General features: G+C 47.1%; 2 protein-coding genes across 2 annotated transcripts in view; both read left to right on the forward strand.

The window, feature by feature from the left end:
- LOC134079272 (adenylate cyclase type 9-like) overlaps window positions 1–11,827 on the forward strand; it is a gene marked incomplete at its 3' end in the record, with an annotated part of 31,430 nt that extends 19,603 nt beyond the window's left edge. Inside the window, exons 2-4 of the mRNA XM_062535511.1 lie at window positions 6,966–7,123; window positions 8,770–8,841; window positions 11,615–11,827. Coding sequence (XP_062391495.1) covers window positions 6,966–7,123; window positions 8,770–8,841; window positions 11,615–11,827 — 443 coding nt within the window. The remainder of the gene's footprint in view (window positions 1–6,965; window positions 7,124–8,769; window positions 8,842–11,614) is intronic.
- Window positions 11,828–11,830: 3 nt separating this feature from the next.
- LOC134092847 (adenylate cyclase type 9-like) lies at window positions 11,831–21,041 on the forward strand. The gene is made up of 7 exons (XM_062545966.1): window positions 11,831–11,934; window positions 12,164–12,266; window positions 12,646–12,854; window positions 13,801–13,960; window positions 15,497–15,645; window positions 16,918–16,944; window positions 17,445–21,041. The coding sequence occupies exons 1-7, from the start codon at window positions 11,837–11,839 to the stop codon at window positions 18,931–18,933; spliced, it is 2,235 nt and encodes a 744-aa protein (XP_062401950.1). The 5' UTR covers window positions 11,831–11,836; the 3' UTR covers window positions 18,934–21,041.
- Window positions 21,042–21,474: the final 433 nt, after the last annotated feature.

The raw sequence follows: 21,474 nt of genomic DNA on the forward strand, positions 1-21,474 counted from the left end.
CACACTGTACTTTCTCATCTCAGGGCTTCATGCTCCCCCCAGTGTCCTCGGCATGTGCTGTGTGTGTAGGCATTGATGAATGGCAGCTGGTCTGTGACTCATGCCTGCTCTGCTCCGTGGTGTTGCCGTGAGCCCAGTGACCAGCACCCCACAGCGCAGCCTCCGTATGAGGAGACGCAGCGCAGCTCTCCTGCCTGGGCTCTCTGTGTGTGTGTCTCTCTCTCTATCTGCCTCCATCGCTCCCTGCTTCTATGTCTTTCTTTAGATTTTCTCCTGTCATCCTTCTCCCTTTCTCTCTCTCTCTCTCTCTCTCTCTCTCTCTCTCTCTCTCTCTAGCCCTGCATGAGCCTCGCTCTATTTTTCCCCATTTTGTTTTCTAGTTGTGCCACGTTTTTCTTTTTTTCTCTCTTTTTTTTCATTTTCAAGGACACAATAACCAAGAGAGGGAGTGAGAACAGAGTTGCAGAGTTCAGCTGTATTTCGCTCTCTGTTTGTTTGTGTGTGTGTCGGTGTGTGTATGTGTGTCGGTGTCGGTGTGTATGTGTGTCAGTGTGTGTGTGTGTGTGTGTGAGTCTGTGGTTTTAGCATTGTAATCATCACTTTTTTCCCCGTACCTGAGGAACAATCGCGAGCAGCTGTCCAGATTGCGGGGAGCGGTGAGTGGCCGAGTGAGAGAGAGAGCGTCTCATTGTTTTTGCACAACCTGCGTTGGTCACGATCTGGCCTTGCACCACTCACAGCAAACGCATGCTGTTGGAGTGACACAGAGTGGGCAGTGGTGTGTGTGTGTGTGTGGGGGGGGGGGGCAGTGGTGAAGCATGCTGGGTCAGGAGCGACCGCTGTGTCCACACATGAGCAGTCATGGAGGTCCCGGAGTCGCTACTACTGTCCAGCTGAGAGGACCAGAGAGCAGAGGCCTTTTTAAACTGCAGCTTAGCAGACACTAAACTCTTCACCTAGCGCTAGGCTAACCAGTGACTAGATATGCCTGATTGTTAATTGTCCAATGCATTGCCTTTTTTAACTGTAGCTTAGCAGACGCTAAACTCTTCACCTAACGCTAGGCTAACCAGTAGATACTCCTGATTGTTAATTGCCAGTTAATGTTCTTCGCTGGCTTGATTTAGTTAACCGAGTAGCCTGATGGACATTGTAAGAGAACATTTCGGTACGGTTCAGGAGTATTTGGCAACCATTGATCAGGACTGCCATTGTCATAGAAGCATTTTTTTTATGGTTGAGGTAATCAATCATTGATCCTGCTTGTGCCATGGAACTCATCGTTTCTCTTGAATATCTTGGAGATAATCTCGATAATAAATATCAGCCTCCTTTTTTTTCATACGGTTGATACGGTCCACCCGTTGTGGCCTCTGCACGATGCTGAGCCCACAGTGATATCGATTGGTAAACATGTAGAGTCAAGGATAAGCAAACAGACAATCATGCCTCACAATCAATGCTTCAGCCCGTGGTCGTGTATCGGAGAGACATGAGAGGCTCAGAGAATGGCTGTACCTCTCAGGACAATGTAAGCATAGTTTATCTGCTCAAATGTGGTAAAGTTATGTAACTCAAGGCCGTACAAAAGGTACACAGCTGATTTGATACGGTTAATATCCCCACTCATCATATCCACGTATGCCACTGAAAGCCTCCTCTCAAACAACACGCTCGCATTAGGCCCGCTTTTGATAGATGTTGTCGGTAGTAACAGTGGTCTGTGCAGCGCTCTGTGCTTATATTGTCGGTCCACTCTGGTCAGTGGCTGTGCTGTCCCCTTCAGCGCTGCGGATGAAACTCAATCTCACAGAAGTGCCCTTTATGTGAGGACAGAACGCTAGGAAAAGCACCTCATCAGTTACTGCTTTGTGAGAGGCGAGGAGAAGAGCGAGAAAAGCCTCTTACTGATTCGCTCGCGCTCTCACTTACACACGCACACAGAGAGTCAGAGCGAGAGAGAGAGACAAACACAGACGGCTGTTGTTACGTCAGAAAGATAGAGGTAAAGACAACACACACACACACACACACACACACACAAACACTCGCACACACACTCGTAGTGTTTCTTTCTGGGCTGGGCCAAATGAGTGCGTGTCCTCAGCTGAACTGGTGCTGAGAAAGGCCTTGCTAAGCGTTTCAGCAGCCGGACGAGCGGGACCAGTGGGGATGTTGTGGACCTCAGCAGCACTGACCTGTCCCGCCTCACCCTCCATTCTTCCTCTCCTCTCCTCACCTCCCCTCTCCTCACCTCCTCTCTTCCTCTCCTCTCCTCACCCCTCCTCTCCTTACCTCCCCTCTTCCTCTCCTCCTCACCTCCTCTCTTCCTCTCCTCTCCTCACCCCTCCTCTCCACTCCTCCATTCTTCCTCTTCTCACCTCCCCTCTTCCTCTCCTCTCCTCTCCTCTCCTCTCTGTTCCTTCTCTCTTCCTCTCCTCTCCTCACCCCTCCTATCCCCTTCCATTCTTCCTCTCCTCACCCCTTCTCTCCTCTCTGTTCCTCCTCTCTTCCTCTCCTCTCCTCACCCCTCTCCTCTCTTCCTCTCCACTTGCCTCCTCACCCCTCCCCTCCTCTTTCCTCTCCACTTCCCATCATTCCACTGTGCCCATAGATATCAGTGAGAGCAATACATACTCCATGTACACACAGTCCCCATGAACTGTGAGTCCCCCTCCCCCCCAAAAATGGCTTCTCTCAGGCCAGGTCTGTGTCACTGATGAGCCTGTTTAGCTCCACCGTGTCCCCCCAGCGCAGGTGCTCCTGTGTTTACCCACCTCTCACCAAGCCACGTTATTTGCGGTGTCCGGCGGGTGCTAAATTTGGGACTGTTCTATGGCGGGGAAAATACTGGGTTACCAGATCGTAGGCGAAACAAGGTGTGCTGGCGTTTATTTTGGGACAAGGGTGGCAGTAATGTGGCACCTCACTGCCTCTTGTCTCCTGCTGCCAGAGCAGGCGGGATCTGCTTATTAGGAGCAGGTGAGTCCCCTTGGAGGATAGAGGGCAGTCGGTGTCAAACGCAGAGGAGAGAAATGCTAACAGAGGAGAGAGAGAGAGGAGAGGAGAGGAGAGGAGAGAGGGAGAGAGAGGAGAGGGAGAGAGAGAGAGAGAGGAGAGGGAGGAGAGGGAGGAGGGGGAGAGAGAGAGATGTGGAGTATTTTGGGAAGGGAGTGAAATGAAGGGCAAAACCTGGGCCGTAAGTCTCTTCGCCACTGACGCCATTCCAACCCAAAGAATAGGCAAGGGTGGTGTAATAGACTCCCTTTGTGGAGGAGAGCAGGCAAGTCATCCAGAATGGATGAATTAATGAATGAATGAACAGTGGATGGAGATGCAAGATTGTGCCTTAGAGAAGTTAGATCAGCAGTGTAGGATGTGCCGTGTGCTTGGATCGTTTAAGTGTGTGTGTGTCTGTGTGTGTGTGTCTGTGTGTGTGTGTGTGTGTGTGTGTATGTGACTCACTCAAGTGTACACTGCAGCCCCAGTGCTTTTTAGCAAACATATGCACTGACGCAGAGGGTGATGAGTTGACACACACACACACACACACACTCACACACACACTCACACACACACACACACACACACACACACACACACACAGACACACACACACACACACACTTGTGCTTAGTGCTCCACTAAGATTACTGACCTGGTTCTGTACACACTTGTGTGGAATGATGTGGAACGTGTGCACACACACACACACACACACACACACACACACACACACTCACTCACTCCCTCACTCACATATGCTTGCACGCAGACACACATTTCTCCCAAGGCATTGTGTGAAGATTGCCACGAGTCTGTTTGTAGTGACTGCTCTGTGGTGTTTCCTCTCGTGTCATCTGTTGTGTCCCCTCAGTCTTGTTTCTCTCCCACCTCCGCCGCCCCCAGCCCACCAGCTCAGCACGTCACATAACACAGTCAGTCAATCAGGCCTCCCTCTCTCCTGACTTACACACACACACACACACACGTAACACAGTCAATCAGGCCTCCCTCTCTCCTGACTTACACACACACACACACACACGTAACACAGTCAGTCAGGCCTCCCTCTCTCCTGACTTACACACACACACACACACACACACACACACACACACACGTAACACAGTCAGTCAGGCCTCCCTCTCTCCTGACTTACACACACACACACACACACACACACACACGCACACACACACGTAACACAGCCAGTTAGGCCTCCCTCTCTCCTGACTTACACACACACACACGCACACGTAACACAGCCAGTCAGGCCTCCCTCTCTCCTGACTTACACACACACACACACACACACACACACACACACGTAACACAGTCAGTCAGGCCTCCCTCTCTCCTGACTTACTGTATACATGCACGTACAGTAACACAGTCAGTCAGAGTGGCAGACTGGCATTTCATGTAGTACTGCAGTTAGAGCCATGATGAAAGGTGGCGAGCAAAATAGGTATTGTGCCTAAAAATTATTTGTGTGTGTGTGTGTGTGTGTGTGTGTGTGTGTGTGTGTGTGTGTCTGTGTATGCGTGTGTTTGTGTGAGTCTGTGTATGTGTGTGTTTGTGTGAGTCTGCGTATGCGTGTGTTTGTGTGTGTGTGTGTGCGTGTTTGTATGAATGTGCGTGTTTGTGTGCTTGTGCACGTGTATATGAGCATGTGTGTGTGTGTGTGGCCCTCGTGCACGATCAAAGGCATGTTGGTGGGGATGCAACAGGTGCAGGAATTTCCCTAGAAACCAGAAGGGCTGCTTAGCACAGATCACGCAGCTGTGGCGGGAGCGCTAGTGGGAGCGCTAGTGGGAGCGCCGGCAGCCTGGGGAGCATTGGCATGGGAGCTAGATCCCGGCTCACGCCGCACTTCCAGGAAGAGGGAAACGCGGCAGGGTTCCTGGATGTTCCTCTCTCTCCCTCTCTCTCTCTCTCTCTCTCTTTGTCTCTCTCTCTCTTTCTCTCTCTCTCTGACTCACCACCAAACGTGGCGTTCGTTGAAAGAGATTTGTCTTGCTGATCCTCGCTGGGAGGTGGGCATCAGGCTTGTTCGGCGATCCAGCTGATACCGCTGTGGGCAGTGGCGACGCACGAGTTTATCTCGAGTTTAGCTCATTTCAGAGAGAGAAAAAAACGGTGCGTAGACGACGTTGTAATGCCTATGTTGTAACGCCTTGTCGCCTCAGGCAGAGGATTTCTTCAACCGGGAAGATGTGAATGCCTAAATAAATAAGCAGGAAGGAAGTTTTCGTCTTGAACTATTGACCTGAAAGGGCTGCTAAAACCTAGCAAAGACCAACAACAGCCAAGTTGACATGGGCAACAGCTGGCTAGGATGCTAACTATTCTCACTAGGAATATTTGAACTGTTCAAGCTTTTCATTCATTTTTGCGTGGTGTGTATATACAGCACATGGATCAGAATGGCTCATTCGTGATAGCCGGTTATTGACATCAGTTCCATGGTTACGTGGCAGAAGGTAAAAGAACAAAGTATTCCATCCCTATGGAATGGTCAGCAGCTCTTCACCAGATACATGGTGCATTATGTAACAACATGGTCAGCTCTCACAGGAGGACAAAAGGGCCCATATTGACACACAAGATGCCAATGACTGTGTAAAAGTTGCTTTTAATGGAATTCAATTGGGCTATGAAATTCCACGAATTGAAGCGGGAAACGCTTAATCTCATGTTTGGAGAGTTCAAATCCGACTTTTGTCAGTTGCCACAGAAGTATGGTCCAGCAGTCCAGGGGGAGGGTCACGTTAGAAAAGCTGCTTAGGTGGCTCATAGCACACGACATTAAAAGTACAGTAATAATCCATCACAACCTATTCAGTAGCGACGTCGCTGGTGTTGGTCTTGGGGATATTGACCTCTTAGAAGGGCTGTTTGAACAGTCTGATAATGAGCCTCTACATGCTGCTTGGTGGCCGTATCAGCCACTTGTAGTTTATCACCTGCTTGACAATGCGATAGTGTTGGCCTCTGTATTATCAGCAAACACACTGGTCAAACAGCCCAGGCCTGCGGGCGGGGGGTCAGCCGTATGCTGTCAGTATTGGCGGGGGCCGTGTGTGTGTATGTGTGTGTGTGTGTGTGTGTGTGTGTGTGTGTGTGGAGCAGTTGGGTGAAGAGCTTAAAAAATACAGCACTCTATTAAAATCGATAGTGACCTAATGCAGGCCCTTATCTTGTAGCTGTGTGGTGTAGGCATACATTATCAGAACGCCAATTTGGGAGGGCTTGGGACTCTGTCTGGAACACTTTGCCCCCTAGTGGATGCTCTTTGACATTGACATCATGACTTGCCCCCCCCCCCCCTTCTCTTCCCCTCTCTGCCCATGGCCTCCTGAGTGAGGGTGGAAAATGTGTGGTGGCCGACTAACTGACTGACTGACTGACTGTAGTAAAGCGTGTGGAAGCTGCTCAGTTGTAATTAGTAGTAGGAGGTTCTCCCTCGTCTTCAGCCGAGCTGTTTGATTGCTGTAAGATTAAAAGCTACCTCCCCCGAGAGCTTCTAGAAGAGTCCGTCTCTGCCGCCGCTCTCCATATTAATGTGAATGAAACATTTCCTACGTAGCTTAATGCGAATACTAAAGAGACGGCGTTGAGGAATCAGGATGGAAATGTTTCACAAGTGTTCCTCTAGGTTGCCATGATTGATAGGCAGAAGAAATGAAATATGGAAATTGTTCTTGAATGTTTGATTCATTAAATGGTTCAGAAACTCAGCAGTTACTCTGGGATAGTTTGTTTACAGTTAAGTGAAACACATTCACATTATTCACATTCATTATTCAAACTAAGTGATTATTACATTAACAAAATCTGTACTTTCTTAATTTGGCAGTATAGTGACCTCTGCTAGCAGATGTTTAAGTGTGAGATACGACTTGTTATTGATGTTGTGAATTGTAAAAAGTTTTTGTATGTGTGTGTGTGTGTCTGTGTAGGGATGAAGACCTACCTGATCTCGGGGAGGAAGTGCGACCCGTCTCAGGCCCTGTTGAGCCCGTCGCCCAGAGCTCACACCCCCGACCCCGCCACCACCACCGGCCCTGCGGCCGCTGCCACCACCACCGCCGCCGAGCCGCGCTCCCACTCCCCCACGGTGAGTCCCCGCACCCCGCCACACCGGCGTCTGTGTGGCAACGCTAAACCTGTCAATCATCTGTACAAACACATCAAACATCATTTATGTTCCATGAGCCTTTATGGCGGACATGTCATATGTTATGTGTAGTCTTCCTGCTCCCTCGTCTTTCTGTCAGAGTGCGCAGGATTTGAGGCTTGAGGATCAATACGTTTCCTGATTCTTGACTGTGGACGGCAGATAGATGTGACACTTTAGGGGTGGTGCTTGCTTAGCCTATTAGCAAGCACCAAATCAAACAGGCTAATAGGCTAACTGAAAAAAAAAAACACCATGTCTCTTGCCTTGGTGAAGGGTATGTGATGATGTGGGGCTATTTTAATTCCAAAGGCCAAGGGAGCTTTATCAGGATTCATAGTATCCTGGATCCAAGAAATAGCTGGCCTTTAAAAATAAAAACATATTAAAAATCCTCCTGCTCCTATGGGAATTTAACATAGGGGTCAAATACTTATGCCCCCTATATTTAAGGAAGATTTATATATTTACGATACATTCCTCAATCATAAAGAAAATTGGTGTCCATAAAGGTTGCATTTTTTTTTAATTAAGGCAATTGTCAAAAGATGATTTTATATTCCTCTTTTATGGCAACTTTAGCATGGGGTTAAATACAGTACTTAGGGCCAAATGTACTAAGACAATACGATATTAGATAGGCAAACGAAAGTTAAAGTTGCTTTTGACATAATACAATGAAGAAAACTGATGCTAAATATTGATTCAGCTGTCGGCAGGCAGTCTGCGTGTTTCCCTCATTGCGGCCTCCCCATGTTTTTACGCACACATTACGCCTGAAATGGGCGCAAAGACGTTAGTACGTCTGGCCCTTAGCCCCCCCCCCCCCCCCAACGTCTATACATACCAAAGATCATAGAACGCTACATGCGTAGCACTCTATGATCTTTGATATATACCCTTGAATTGCTCCAGAGAGACTAGCTGAAGACATCTGTAAATTGGTTTGGATGAAGGCTTAAAGACAAATGAAAGAGAGAAAGAAATGTTTTATTGAGGATTGGCTGAGTGTAAGGGCAGCGTCATGCCTCGACATCGTTTGAGCAGCGCTAAACCGAGCCAGCTGGAGAGGCAACGTTGAATGTCGCTGGGAAAAAAGAGACACGACAACATCATGAACTTGATCTCCCCCGAGACCTTTTGATGGAATCAATTCACCGGGTCACCACCAGTGTGAGATGCCCGCTCACTGCAAACACCGTGCGCAACACCGTCGTCCGCGGTGCCTGCCTCTTTAAGCAACCTAGCGGTCAACCGCGGAGGCGCCCGAGGGAATATGAAGCTGTTAGTGGCGGAGGAGGGAGGAGAGAGACCGTTCTCCACCCGTCGGCTTGCCTGCATGTCTGCATGTCACGCCCTTAATGCTCCACGCACAGCCTGGTGCACACACACGCTCATATGAGCACCATCTCCCCGCCATCCCTGTCTTTCACCTTCATCTGTCTCGTGTGTGTGTGTGTGTGTGTGTTGTGTTGTGTGTGTGTTGTGTGTGTGTGTTGTGTGTGTTGTGTGTTGTGTGTTGTGTGTTGTGTGTGTGTGTGTTGTGTGTGTGTTGTGTGTGCGCGCTGTATTGTGGTGACCCCCAGGGGCAGCAGACAGGGGCTGAGGGGGCCACACAGAACGGCGGTCAGGAGGAGCACAGGCCCAACAGCAGCAAGGTCAGACACTCAGCAGAGCATGAGCACACGCACGCACGCACGCACGCACGCACGCACGCACATGTATATACACGTGCACATACTTGTACAGTACAATTGCTTACACATGTACTAGCACGTTCAGTGAACACAGATACACACACACACACGTATATATATATTCATACATACAGAGCCACCAGCCCACACACCTGCACCACCTGTGACTTTTACAGAGCACCTGAACACCCACCTGCTCAGCACACAGCGTTTACCTGTCCAACTCCTGAGGATCTGGCATCAGCACCTAACCCAACAGCTCTCACCCACACACACACTCACACATTCACACACGTTTCCTATCCTGCCCCCCACACACACAGAGCCGCACGCTGACACAGTAGCAGAGGCAGTGACTTCTACTGTACTGTATGGTCCCCTAAAGGCCCGTTCACACCAGGAGCGATAACTGTGAAGAGAACGATAACAATATATACATCTACGCTGAGCAACGACAATAATGATAATAATGCATTTTATTTATGGCCACTCGATATCATCTTATAAAATCAACAATAAAACATTCAGTCCATCAAACAAGCAATCAGAAAAACAGGCAATAACATAACTTAATGACACTAATTATACAAATACTACTGCTAATAAAAGAGAGCAAGAGAAAGGGTGGGGTCACTACAGTCAAAGCAAAATGAAAGGGAGTAGGTCTGATGAGATGAGTGTTCAGGTGAGGTTTGGAAGTGGTTACGGACGCCGAGTTATTGAACGTAGTGGGGCAGAGAGTTCCAGAGGTGGGGGGCTGAGGAATGACAGGTCTCTCCTGGTGTTGATGAATGTGATGTGTAATATTTGATGGATTACAATATTTTATCATTCCCTGAATCGTTCTAAAAGTGATCCCCGGCAATATTTTTCCTCATATCTTTACCGTTATAGTTTATGTATGAACGCCGTCATTCATGTTAGCTAGAGCAACACTTTTTGCCATTATTTGTTGTAGTTATCGTTCTTGGTGCGAGCGGCCCTGGAGACTTAAGCTTACTGTAAAGTTGCAGTCATTTACTGTAAGGAGTGCACAAAGGTAGCACTCTAACATGATGCAACTATGCTGTGTGAGCAACTCAAGTGGCCAAGTGAAAACTAGATCAAGGTTCTTCACAGGTAGGATTAGCTGTTCAGATGTAGAGCGATTTATTAGTGAGATGGGGACTTTGTACGTCTGAGTCATCACTTTCCCCATATACCCCTAAAAGTTACAAGCTGTAAATGTCCAAATCAAAGGGACTTTGATGGCGGCGTAGTGGCCGCTTTCAAGCTCCTTTGCTGGAGACTAGATAAAAGGGGAAGAAAATGGAACCCTTTTAACAAGGGCAAAGTTCAAGTCCCCTTGTGCCTGCAGCATACCTGCTCCGCACAGTGGCTAGAGAACCGGAGATCTCCATGCTAATGACTAACGCTAGTACACACAGTATAAATCAAGGGCCTCATATCTTTAGTGCTATCTCAGGTGGAATGTGTTCTCCAGGCAATCAGAAGAAGCCCCCCTTATGTTGCTTCCCTCGTCTCGCTGTCCTCCATACGTTAGAGACGTACTCCTCTCAAGCCTCCATTGTTCTCCATTGCCTCATATATAACACACCCTCTCCTCTCCTCTCCATTGCCTCATATATAACACACCCTCTCCTCTCCTCTCCATTGCCTCATATACTGTATAACATAACCTCTCCTCTCCTCTCCATTGCCTCATATATAACATAACCTCTCCTCTCCTCTCCATTGCCTCATATATAACATAACCTCTCCTCTCCTCTCCATTGCCTCATACAGTATATAACATAACCTCTCCTCTCCTCTCCATTGCCTCATATATAACATAACCTCTTTTCTCCTCTCTCCTAACATACCTTCTTTTCTCCTCTCTCCTCATATATAACATACCCTCTCCTCTCCTCTCCATTGTCTCATATATAACATACCCACTCCTCTCTCCTTTAAGAGGCCCTGTTGTTGTTTTGTTGTGTTTTGCTCTCCTGTAGCCTCTCCTGTGTTTTATGTTTCAAAATGGTCGTGTAGGTGTGAACAATTTGGCAGCCACTTCATTGTGTCCCTGCAATCATGTTCATTTGTGTGTGTGTGTGTGTGTGTGTGTGTGTGTGTGTGTGTGTGTGTGTGTGTGTGTGTGTGTGTGTGTGTGTGTGTGTGTGTGTGTGTGTGTGTGTGTGTGTGTGTGTGTGTGTGTGTGTTTAATGGTGAGGCAACGCCGCCCTGTAGAGATGTTTCTCCTTTCTCTTTCTCTCTCTCTCTCTCTCTCTCTCTCTCTTTGTCTCTCTCTCTCTGTGCTCATTGACTGTATATGATTTCTCAATGACACTCTCTCACCTGCTCCCCACTCTCTTGTGAATCATACACTAGCAAGCCCTTTGTGCTCAACAGTTGTATCCTTGTGCTGGTTTTTATCTCACTCTTACTCATGCTCTCTCTCCCCCCTTCTCTCTCTCTCTCTCTCTCCCTATCACACTTACTCATGCCCTTTATCTCTGTTTTTCCTCATTCCTCGCTCTTGTCTTTTTTATCTCTCTCTCTCTCTCTCTCATACTTTCCCTCATTCCCTTTTCTGCCTACCATTTGGTCTTTCCTTTCTTCCCATCTATCTCTCACTCTTCTATTCCCCTCTGCTGCTCTCCTCACCCTCTTCTCTCGTTCTCCCCTTTCTCACCCTCTTTTATCTCTCTCTCTCTTCTTCTCACCCCCTCTCTCTCTCTCTCTCTCTCTCCAGTTCCCAGCAGGCCGCAGCCCCAAGGCCCTGAACGGCCTCCTGAGCCCCCTGACGGAGGAGGCGGTGACGGCCAGTCAGACCTCCCTGTGCGAGATGCTCCAGGAGAAGGAGGGAAAGAAGTGGACCTCGCTGATCGGAGGGGAGCGCGACGGAGGACGAGTAGGCGGAGGAGGCAGCGGCGGAGGTGGCAGCGGAGGAGGAGGAGGCGGAGGAGGGAGAGGGATGGGGGGCATGGACCACTCCGCACTGATCCCGCTGCGCTCCAAGAACTTTCGGGAGAGGAGCGACGTGCACTTTGTGGATGTCATCAAGGAAGACAGGTGAGATAGAGGGGGGTCACACCTTTGCCTGACTGCTTGTGTTGCACTCTTAACTGTGATGTTAGCATGTCAAGAATACCAAACTGTAGTAGTTGATGGAACAACTGACATGTTCCTTTGTAACGACATGAATAGTACTCCGACACAAGACCATCACATCCATACCAGTCAGACTCATACACATCAAACTTTTTCCTCTCTTTTCTTCTTTCTTTCTTTTCTTTGTCAGTTTGATGAAAGACTACTTCTTCAAGCCCCCCATCAACAAACTCAGCCTTAATTTCCTGGAGTCCGCCCTGGAGTCAGCCTATAGGAGCAGCTACCAGGAAGAGGTGTGTGTTTGTGTTGGGGTGTGTGTTTGTGTGTGTATGTTTGTGGCCTAGTCCATCTATGAATTGGACATAATGCTATTACATGCAGAAGAACTGTGGTACGAATGAATGTAAAACAGCCGCTTGTGGACCCCTGCTGGTCATACCGTAGTATTTATAGTTTAAGATAATGCACTGACTCTGAGTTGTTTTGATGTACAGTGTTGTTTAAAATAAACTATTGTGTCTTGTGCTATGTTTTAAATCTTGTCTTCCCTGTCTTTTCACATTTTCCACATTCTTATTACTTTCTCCTTCTCTTCCTCCCTCTGTCTGTCTCTTGCTCTTTCTCTGTTTCTCCATCCCTCCCTCCATCCCTCCCTCCATCCCTCCCTCTCAGGTGGAGACCCACGCTCCAGCGCAGACCTTTGCCAGTCCGACCTTCAGCTCCTTCCTGGACGTGCTGCTGTCCTGCGCCGTGTTCCTGGCGCTCACGCTGGCCTGCTTCCTGTACCCGCTGGTCACCGCCAAGACGCCTCCGGCCACCACGCTCGGCATGGCCGCCAGCGCCGCCCTGCTGGAGATCTTCTCCCTGGTGCTGTCCATCCGGTGAGGCAGAGAGAGACATAACACATAGGGACTATATCTGAACTGATGGCCATAGTAAAAAATCATTAGAGCCTTTGGTTGGTGGGTGAGGCTGAACAGTTGTTTGTTAAACCAACGACTGACTGTCATATCAGTACACTATTTAGACATTTGAGTTATTGACATGAACCCAGATCAGATGTTTTTTCTATTTTAAATTTGAGTTTAAACTACCTTTATCAGACTAATTGCTGACATTTCCCCATCAACTCATCATTAAGCCACATTCAGCAATCAGCCTCTTGGCCTCAAGCCTTACATCCATAGTTTAAAAAAAAAGAAAGAGGGAAAGAATTTTAGGAGAAACAAATGCGCTCTACAATTTAACCAACCGCCTCTCCGTTTTGGAACCGTGTAGATGGGAGGGCTTTTGTTAGAACTTCTCAAACTTTGCGCATCACAACCGGCTCCCTCCAGTGCACCACTAGAGGACATGACAGGCTCAACGGCCTGTTGTGAAGAAGCTCACGCTGAGCTCCACCACAGCTATGCACACGTGTACTTAGTCGGACCATTAGAATGCTTTATGTTTGGTAACGTGACAGAATAAAGGGAGACATAATGCGTTAGTATAAAACACCAGCCTATATTTGGGTTACAGCTAACACAGCATGTTGTAGTGTAGGGTATGATCCCGGTTTGGTTGTATTGCTTTTTACAGAGGACGTACTGTAGGAGAGAAAGGCAGACATTCATTAGTGGGGCAGACTGAACACTGTTTCATGATGACTTGCCGTGTCAGATGTTGATACATTTGTGCACCTGTCCTGCACCTTCGGTTCTCACCCCCCGTTGTTCTGTCGTGTGTGTGTGTGTGTGTGTGTGTGTGTGTGTGTGTGTGTGTGTGTGTGTGTGTGTGTGTGTGTGTGTGTGTGTGTGTGTGTGTGTCTTCTGTCCCTGGTTCCAGCATGACGTTCTACCTGGACAACGTTCTGAGCTGCACACAGCGGTTCCTGCGCGTGGTGTCGGGCTGGGTTCCGCGGCACATCATCGGGGCGCTGCTGGTCTCTCTCCCCGCCATGTCTGTGTTCTCCCACCTCACCTACTGCCTCCACCTGCCCGTGGAGGTGAGCTCACTACTGCTGCTCTGCAGCCCAGACTCGGCCCTCTCCCAGCTGACTTTCCTGGGCCACACAAAGTCACATTTCTGAGTCGGGGCAAGTGGGACGTGATCGTATGTGCGCACCACATCACACTCTTCTCACCATGGGAGAGTTTGATGTACAGTATATTATGATGAACATACAGTATTACAGCACCTGTTTCGGGCTTAGTGTGATTGAGCCTGATGACTGTAAATCAGAGGTGAACGTTTGCGAACACCCTAAGAGGTAGTTCTCCGTGAACATACAGTAGAACTGGATGAGGGCAACAATGCTATTACCGTTAGAATGTAATGTTGGCCCCAGCCGTGGCGCAACTGGCTGAGGCACCTGCACCACACGCCGGCGACCCGGGTTCGATTCCTGCCCCGTGGTCCCTTCCAGATCCCACCCCCGCTCTCTCTCCCATTCACTTCCTGTCTTTCTCCACTGTCACTGTCAATACAGTAAAGGCATAAAATGGCCAAAAAAATATACTTGGAAAAAAAAAAGAATGTAATGTTAACACCAAACCGTTCAAATTGAATTGTTTAAAGAAAACATGTTCACCATGAATGTTAGCCACCGTTTGCCAAATTTGAAAGCGCCTCAGGTATCGTGGATTCAGGATTCAGGTATCTGTTGTAGCTTAGGCATCCCTAGTCACCTTGTGTTATGGACACCTTGGAAGGGCCTGTGCGTTTTTCCACCCGGGTGTGGGTTCCAGCAGCGTTCTTTAAAACCCTGGACATCTACATTTTCAAAGGATGTGTGTGTGTGTGCATGTGTGTGTGCATGCGTGTGTGTGTGTGTGTGTGTGTTTAGTTCCTTGGAGGCATTTAGATCAAAGTCCTAATCCCCCTGGAGAGTGAGTCATTAGGCGGCGAGTCTTCCCGAGTTTCCCGCTTTGATGTCATTAAGAGCTCTCGGAGCGCCGTGGGATGAGCCTCGCGGCGGGCGGACATGTGCTGCGCTGTGATGTCACAATCATCGGCAGCCAATTTAACGCACAAGGATGCTGCTAGCCGTAGGCTCAGGCAGGGCTTTAAGTATGTGTGTGTATGTGTATGTGTATGTGTATGTGTATGTGTATGTGTATGTGTATGTGTATGTGTATGTGTATGTGTGTGTGTGTGTATGTATATACTGTATGTACACAGTTACGCAATAGTTGGTGAGCTCATCATTGGATCGTATTGTGGAGAATTTGTGTGTATACTGCTTTTTTGTATGCATCTATCCTGACTGTTTGGACTCAAATTACTGGTGACTTACTGTACAGTGTCTTGACAAATGTAGCATCACTTGAATGAGTGTCATCCCATCATAAACAGTTGTGTATGTTTGTGGGAATCCTTTGACGGGGTGATAATATAACACTAGCCATTACGTGTTCATCCATGTGATTTTGCAATGCCCTGACAGTCACCGATGTCTCCTTAAAAGACACCTTCCAAGTGTGTCCTGAAGTGCAACACAATGAGTTCTCCTAACGCCAAACGTATCTATCTGTTCCTCCAGGTCATCATGTTATTGTGTTGCGCCATCATCATCGCTATCATCCAGTACTGCAACTTCTGTCAGCTCAGCTTCTGGATGCGGTCGGCCCTGGCAACAGCAGCTGGGGTGGCCCTGCTGGCTCTGCTCTACAGCCCCCTCAGCAGGCCAAGGTGAGTTAACGCAGCCTCATTCAACCAGACGCAACCCAGGCTACTGGATGTCAGATCAGGGATACTATAAGTTTAAGCTTTTTTTTTTTTCATTTGCCTTATCAAAAATGACTGCATTCGTTTTGTCGTCTGTTTTAGACCTTATGGCCATTCATGGGAGTAATAGTGGGGGTTGAATCGGGAATTGAGTTGTGTAAAAGGTTTGGGTAAGGTTTGGGGTTTTAGTTGGGAATACTACATTAAATTCTCTTGGTGGCATAACCATGTGTCATATGTCATGAGTCATATGTTTGTGGTTCCATTTTCCATATTCACTCACAGATTTGTGTATTTGGGAAAGAGTCAGAATTACTTTCTAAATGAATGGCAGCACATTGTTGAATACTGTAGGAGTTGCTGTTGCTGCTGTCAATCTTCTTCCATTTCCACCTGTTAAAGCTGCAGTCAGCGGTTGTGCATGACGTTGCGTTTAGATTTAAATTTCTTTGCAGATGCTTTTGTCCAAAACAACGTACATTATGCTTTAACCAAGGACCAAACAAAACACACCAGAGAGATAGCCTCCATTCAGTATGTAAGGGATAATGTATAGAACGCCGGTCATTATCGGAAAATAATTCCCGACAGGATGAACTGAACCCCGACGCGCAGCGGAGGGATTTTGCTTCGTCCTGAAGGGAATTATTTTCCGATAATGACCGGCGTTCTATACATTATCCCGCTTATTATACGGCTACTTGCCAAAACGAGAAGAAAAGTACCACAATGTGTCTTTAGCAATGACTTAGCTACCGTTTCGTGGCTTCTGCTAACAAAAGAAATAGTTCGCCACACAGATAGAACGTGACTGTTGCCATTGACAGCGGTCATTATTTTTTTCAGAGGTCCTCTATCAAGAAATAATGACCGGTAGAACGTTGGGAAATCCAAGTCAATGGGGCGTTCTACTTGCATTGTGAAGAGCCGTATAATAAATCTAGAGAACCTCCACAGAGGGTTTTGGTTTTGTTTGGGGGACAGGCTGCCCCACTTTGTTTGTTTCCAGTTTTGAGAGCCAGCGTTGTTTTACAGTGTACTCATAGGAAGGCAATCAGGAGATCGTGAGGAGATGTTAGTTGTATGTGACAAAAATATTCTGGCCTTGAAATTGCATATGACTGCTGACTGTGCCTTTAAGAGAACATTGTAATATGTTGCATGATACCTTGGTACAGAAAAATATTTCATCCATGTACTTATTTAAACTTATTCTGAACATTATTTCTCTTCTAGTGCTGACAACGGCTATCTTGATATGAGGTGAGCAATCTATTTATATTGGTCAGTAAAAAGCATCAATTTGAGGAGTTTGCTCTTCGACTGTAACCATCACAGAATATAATTAGCATTAATATGAAAAGTGTGTTAGAAGAGGTACCCAGGCAATACCATTCAACCTCGTTCATTAAAGTCACACGCATCTACCAAGCTTCCCTAAGGTTATGAAACGCTGTCTCATTCAGAATTTCTGAGTATGTACTCAAACTTGTTCTCTTCACACTCGACAAGAATTACACTGCTTGTTCATTGCTCAGTATGAATTATTAAATGGAGTTTTTAGAGAGTGTGGATATATGAAATATAAAAATATGCAAATATAAAAATTGATATTTGAATAACAGAATGCAGAATTATATTTTTATGATCATTTGTGATTTTCCTGATCATTTATGATTCATAAGATTTATGCAGAGAAATGACATGTCAACTTTGTGATTTAACCAACGTTTAAATCCTCTGCATTCTCATACTCATTGCAGAAACTTCAGCAGCAACGTCAGTGTCTTAGATTTCCAGCCTTCCCCGACCCCGATCAGTGACCTGGGCACCCAGACGGGAATCCTGCAGTCGCTGGTTCCAGAGGCCATCCTGGCCTTCTTCCTGCTCTTGCTGCTGGTGTGGTTCTTAAACCGGGAGTTTGAGGTGAGCTACCGTCTTCATTACCACGGCAACGTGGAGGCCGACAAGCACCGCATCAAGATCCAGAACATGCGCAACCAGGCCGACTGGCTGCTGCGCAACATCATCCCCATCCACGTGGCGGAGCAGCTGAAGGTCACCCAGAGTTACTCCAAGAACCACGACAACGTCGGCGTCATCTTTGGCAGCATCGTCAACTTCAGCGAGTTCTACGAGGAGAGCTACGAGGGCGGCAAAGAGTGCTACCGCGTGCTAAACGAGCTGATCGGTGACTTTGACGAGCTCCTGCGTCGGCCGGTGTTCGCCAGCGTCGAGAAGATCAAGACCATTGGCGCCACTTACATGGCTGCGTCAGGACTCAACGGTCTGCCCTCTACCCACGCCACTCCCCACCACCTGAAGGCGCTGTTCGACTTCGCCCTGGAGATGATGCACGTGGTGGACGACTTCAACAAGAACATGCTGGGCTTCAAATTCAAACTGCGCATCGGTTTCAACCACGGGCCGCTCACTGCCGGCGTCATCGGTACCACCAAGCTGCTCTACGACATCTGGGGCGACACCGTGAACATCGCCAGCCGCATGGACACCACGGGCATGGAGTACCGGATTCAGGTGAGTGAGGAGAGCCACTGCGTGCTCCGAGGCCTGGGTTACTCCTTCGACTACCGCGGCACAGTCAATGTCAAGGGCAAAGGGCAGATGAGGACCTACCTCTTCCCAAAACTGGGCGATGGAAGTTGTGACAATGGTGGAGGACCTGGAGGAGGAGGCGGCGGCGGCGGCGGCGGCGGTGGCGGCAGCAGTGGTAGTGGCAGTGGCATCCTGTCACATCACCAGTTGCCTGTCACAAAGATCCACGCAAAGGCTGAAGGAGATGTAAAGCAGTCCACAGTGGGGGAGACTTCCAGTAAAGTGCCCAGTGTTGGTGGCCCATCCCACTCCTCCCCTTCCCCTGTGGTGTTGGCCACTCAGGCCTCTGCTCCACTCTGCTGCTCATCGTCACCATCATCATCAACGTCATCCTCTGCCATGCAGGGTGCCCTTGGAGTGCCTCTGGGACCAATCTTAGGCCCGTCTGATATAGCTAGGGAGACAACCAAGGACAACAAAAATGCGCTTACAGCCCCTAAACTTGCTGGGGGGGATATTAGCAGAGACCCATGTGCTTCTTCAGTGCCTAGTTTCGCCAATGTTCCCTCACAGCACTCAATAGAACAACATTTTCCTTCTTCGTGTCCGAAGGGGCCACATAGACAAAGGGATGAAGAGGAGGATGAGGATGAGGCAGATGAACATACAAAACTCAGAGCTAAGGAGTGCTTATGACTGGACCTCCAGCTCTTGCCATGATTGCTCTTCACCCCATGCCTCCAATGGAGTGACTTAATTTTTCTGACTAATGGAAGTGTTAGAATGCATTGTGGGAATTGTAGTTTTTCCCCCTCCCACTGCAACAGGCCGCTTGGCCAAATACAGATACAACTGCATTTGTTCCACAGACATGCCCATTCCCTCTCTGCTAGACTTGTGTGGCCTTGCATAGTTTTATATCTTGCTTACATTTTGACAAGTGTCAGAGGCATAATAAGGGAATGTGTGTGTGTGCGTGTGTGTGTGTGTGTGAGAGAGAGAGAGAGAGAGAGAGAGAGAGATAGAGAATGACTGCATGGGTTTATTGTGGAGCAGTAGAACTGATGGTATTTGCTGTGTAGATCACAGTAAGGCACAACACAGTTGGGAAGGGGAGAAGAAAGTCTTGGGTGCAGGGAGGAGGGAGGCTCAATTTTTTAATAGATGTTGTTATTGTTGTTGTTGTGTTCCTCTTCTTTTCTTGAGTTGATCAAGTGCCTTCAGGATAGATCAATCTGCGAACAATGTCACACAAAAAAGCAAAGAACTGAACAAAGCTTAATCAGTTGAATCAACAATCTTTGCATGGCTTTTTTTCCTCTTTTTTTTCAAAAACAAAAACTTAGATGACGGATAATGCTGTGGTTGATACAACTTGTTTTTCCTTCTGATTTCGTATTGATTTTTTTTTCCTTTGCCACATGATACAGTATGTTTTGTTTTTAATTTTTGAGTATTTGTCATTTAGTGACTTTTTAAGAAATCAAAGAATGAAAAGTGCCAGTCAAGGACAAAATGTTAGAAAAAGGGAATTTATTTGCTGAATGAGGGAGTTTACTAGCCATAATGTGACACTGCAGCAGAGCTTGATATGAAGCATGCCATGAAAGGCATTCAGTCTAGAAATTACACCTGTTTTTCATCAAAGATATCTCCTGAAAGCGAACCAATAAAATATACATCTTTATATAGCAATGTGTGAGTAAAGGCTCTAAACGTGAGAGAAGGTGAGACAATGCTGTATGCCTTTGAAACATGTATAGGTAATAATATGGAGAGCACAGCCATACTGGTAGACAAACAAGTCGTCAGGGCTTATACAGATGCTCCTGTCTGGTTAATTAGGGTGTGGTGTCTTCTCTTACCTCCCAACATAGGGCTCATGGAGACCCCAACCCTCACTAACCATGAGGCATGCTGGGATATGAGTTACCCACGGTTACACAACTGTGACGCACATACTCCCTCTCCTTACCTCTCACACTTGACACCTCAAAGCACAAAGGCTCATTTCATCAAGGGAATTGAGATTGGGAAAGTAAAATTCAATTTTCCTTCAAATATTGAATTACAGATAAGAAAAATACTTACAATTGCCATGTCTCTGTGAGAGTGCTCTTCAGATATCTTTGCCATCAGACCTAACAATATTGACTAACAATTTGACAACCTCATATCATATTGTTGCAGCAAAACTGAACATGCCTTGCAACAAGTGTTTGTTATATCTTTCTTTGTTGTGAAATCAAAACTTGTGGAACCACAGACAGTTCATTTGTATTTAGCTGAAATCAAGTGTAATTCGAACTTCTATGGAAAAACAGGGTGTGACTAGAAAGATGAAGGTGAACGTAGATTTGCTCTGCTTCAGTGGGCATTAATGGGAGACACTCAAGGCTGAACTGATTCATGGACTGGTGGAATCATGGAATCAAATGTGTCTCTTAATACAGTGTATATGAAAAAAAAGAATTTTATTAAGATCTATAAGACTTTATTAAAGTATTTGTGAGGGCTGACTTCTGCGATGCCTGCGTAAGCAACAGTGTTTTCCAAAGGATTAGGCTGACTCGTCTCAGACGTAGCCCACGTGGACGTGACTGCATGCAATATTTAGCTATGATATCCACATTTGGGAGGTGAGGAAGGAGAGACGACCCGGCTGTATTCATAAACTGAAATTGCCACTGTTAAGTGAGGAGTAAAACATGGGGTGCAATGTTTTTTTGTTTTTTTTTTCAATGTGTGTCTGATGGATTTTTTTTCTGGTGCCTACAAATGTTGCTGAATTGTATTTTATTTTATTTTATTTTTTGGAGGGGGGACGGGTTAAAGGGACACTTCACCGATTAGCATTAAGCTTTGTATCTTTAGAAAACCAGTCATGTTTTTGAATGGTCGTGCATCATTCCCCCAGTTTGCCTTGAGATGGGAGAAATACGGATTTCAATGTTGGACTTCCTGCTTTCAATGATGTAAAAATCATCATTTTACATCATTGAAAGCAGGAAGTCCTATTCATGGGTTTCATTGAAATCCGTATTTCTCCCATCTCAAGGCAAACTGAGGGAATGATGCACGACCATTCAAAAACATGACTGGTTTTCTAAAGATACAAAGCTTAATGCTAATCGGTGAAGTGTCCCTTTAAAGAAGTGAACATGATTAATGATTATGATGATTGATGATGACAATACTTTTATGAAAATGGTGTCCTGATATCTCAAATACATCCTG

The sequence above is a fragment of the Sardina pilchardus genome, chromosome 1 (assembly GCF_963854185.1).
Source record: "Sardina pilchardus chromosome 1, fSarPil1.1, whole genome shotgun sequence".
Taxonomy (NCBI): domain Eukaryota; kingdom Metazoa; phylum Chordata; class Actinopteri; order Clupeiformes; family Clupeidae; genus Sardina; species Sardina pilchardus.

Coding starts and splice junctions, on each gene's coding strand:
- LOC134092847 (XM_062545966.1), top strand. CDS start 11,837: ATGGGGGGCATGGACCACTCCGCACTGATCCCGCTGCGCTCCAAGAAC. Junction 15,646..16,917: donor AGCCCCCTCAGCAGGCCAAG/GTGAGTTAACGC, acceptor TTTCTCTTCTAG/TGCTGACAACGGCTATCTTG. Junction 16,945..17,444: donor AACGGCTATCTTGATATGAG/GTGAGCAATCTA, acceptor TACTCATTGCAG/AAACTTCAGCAGCAACGTCA.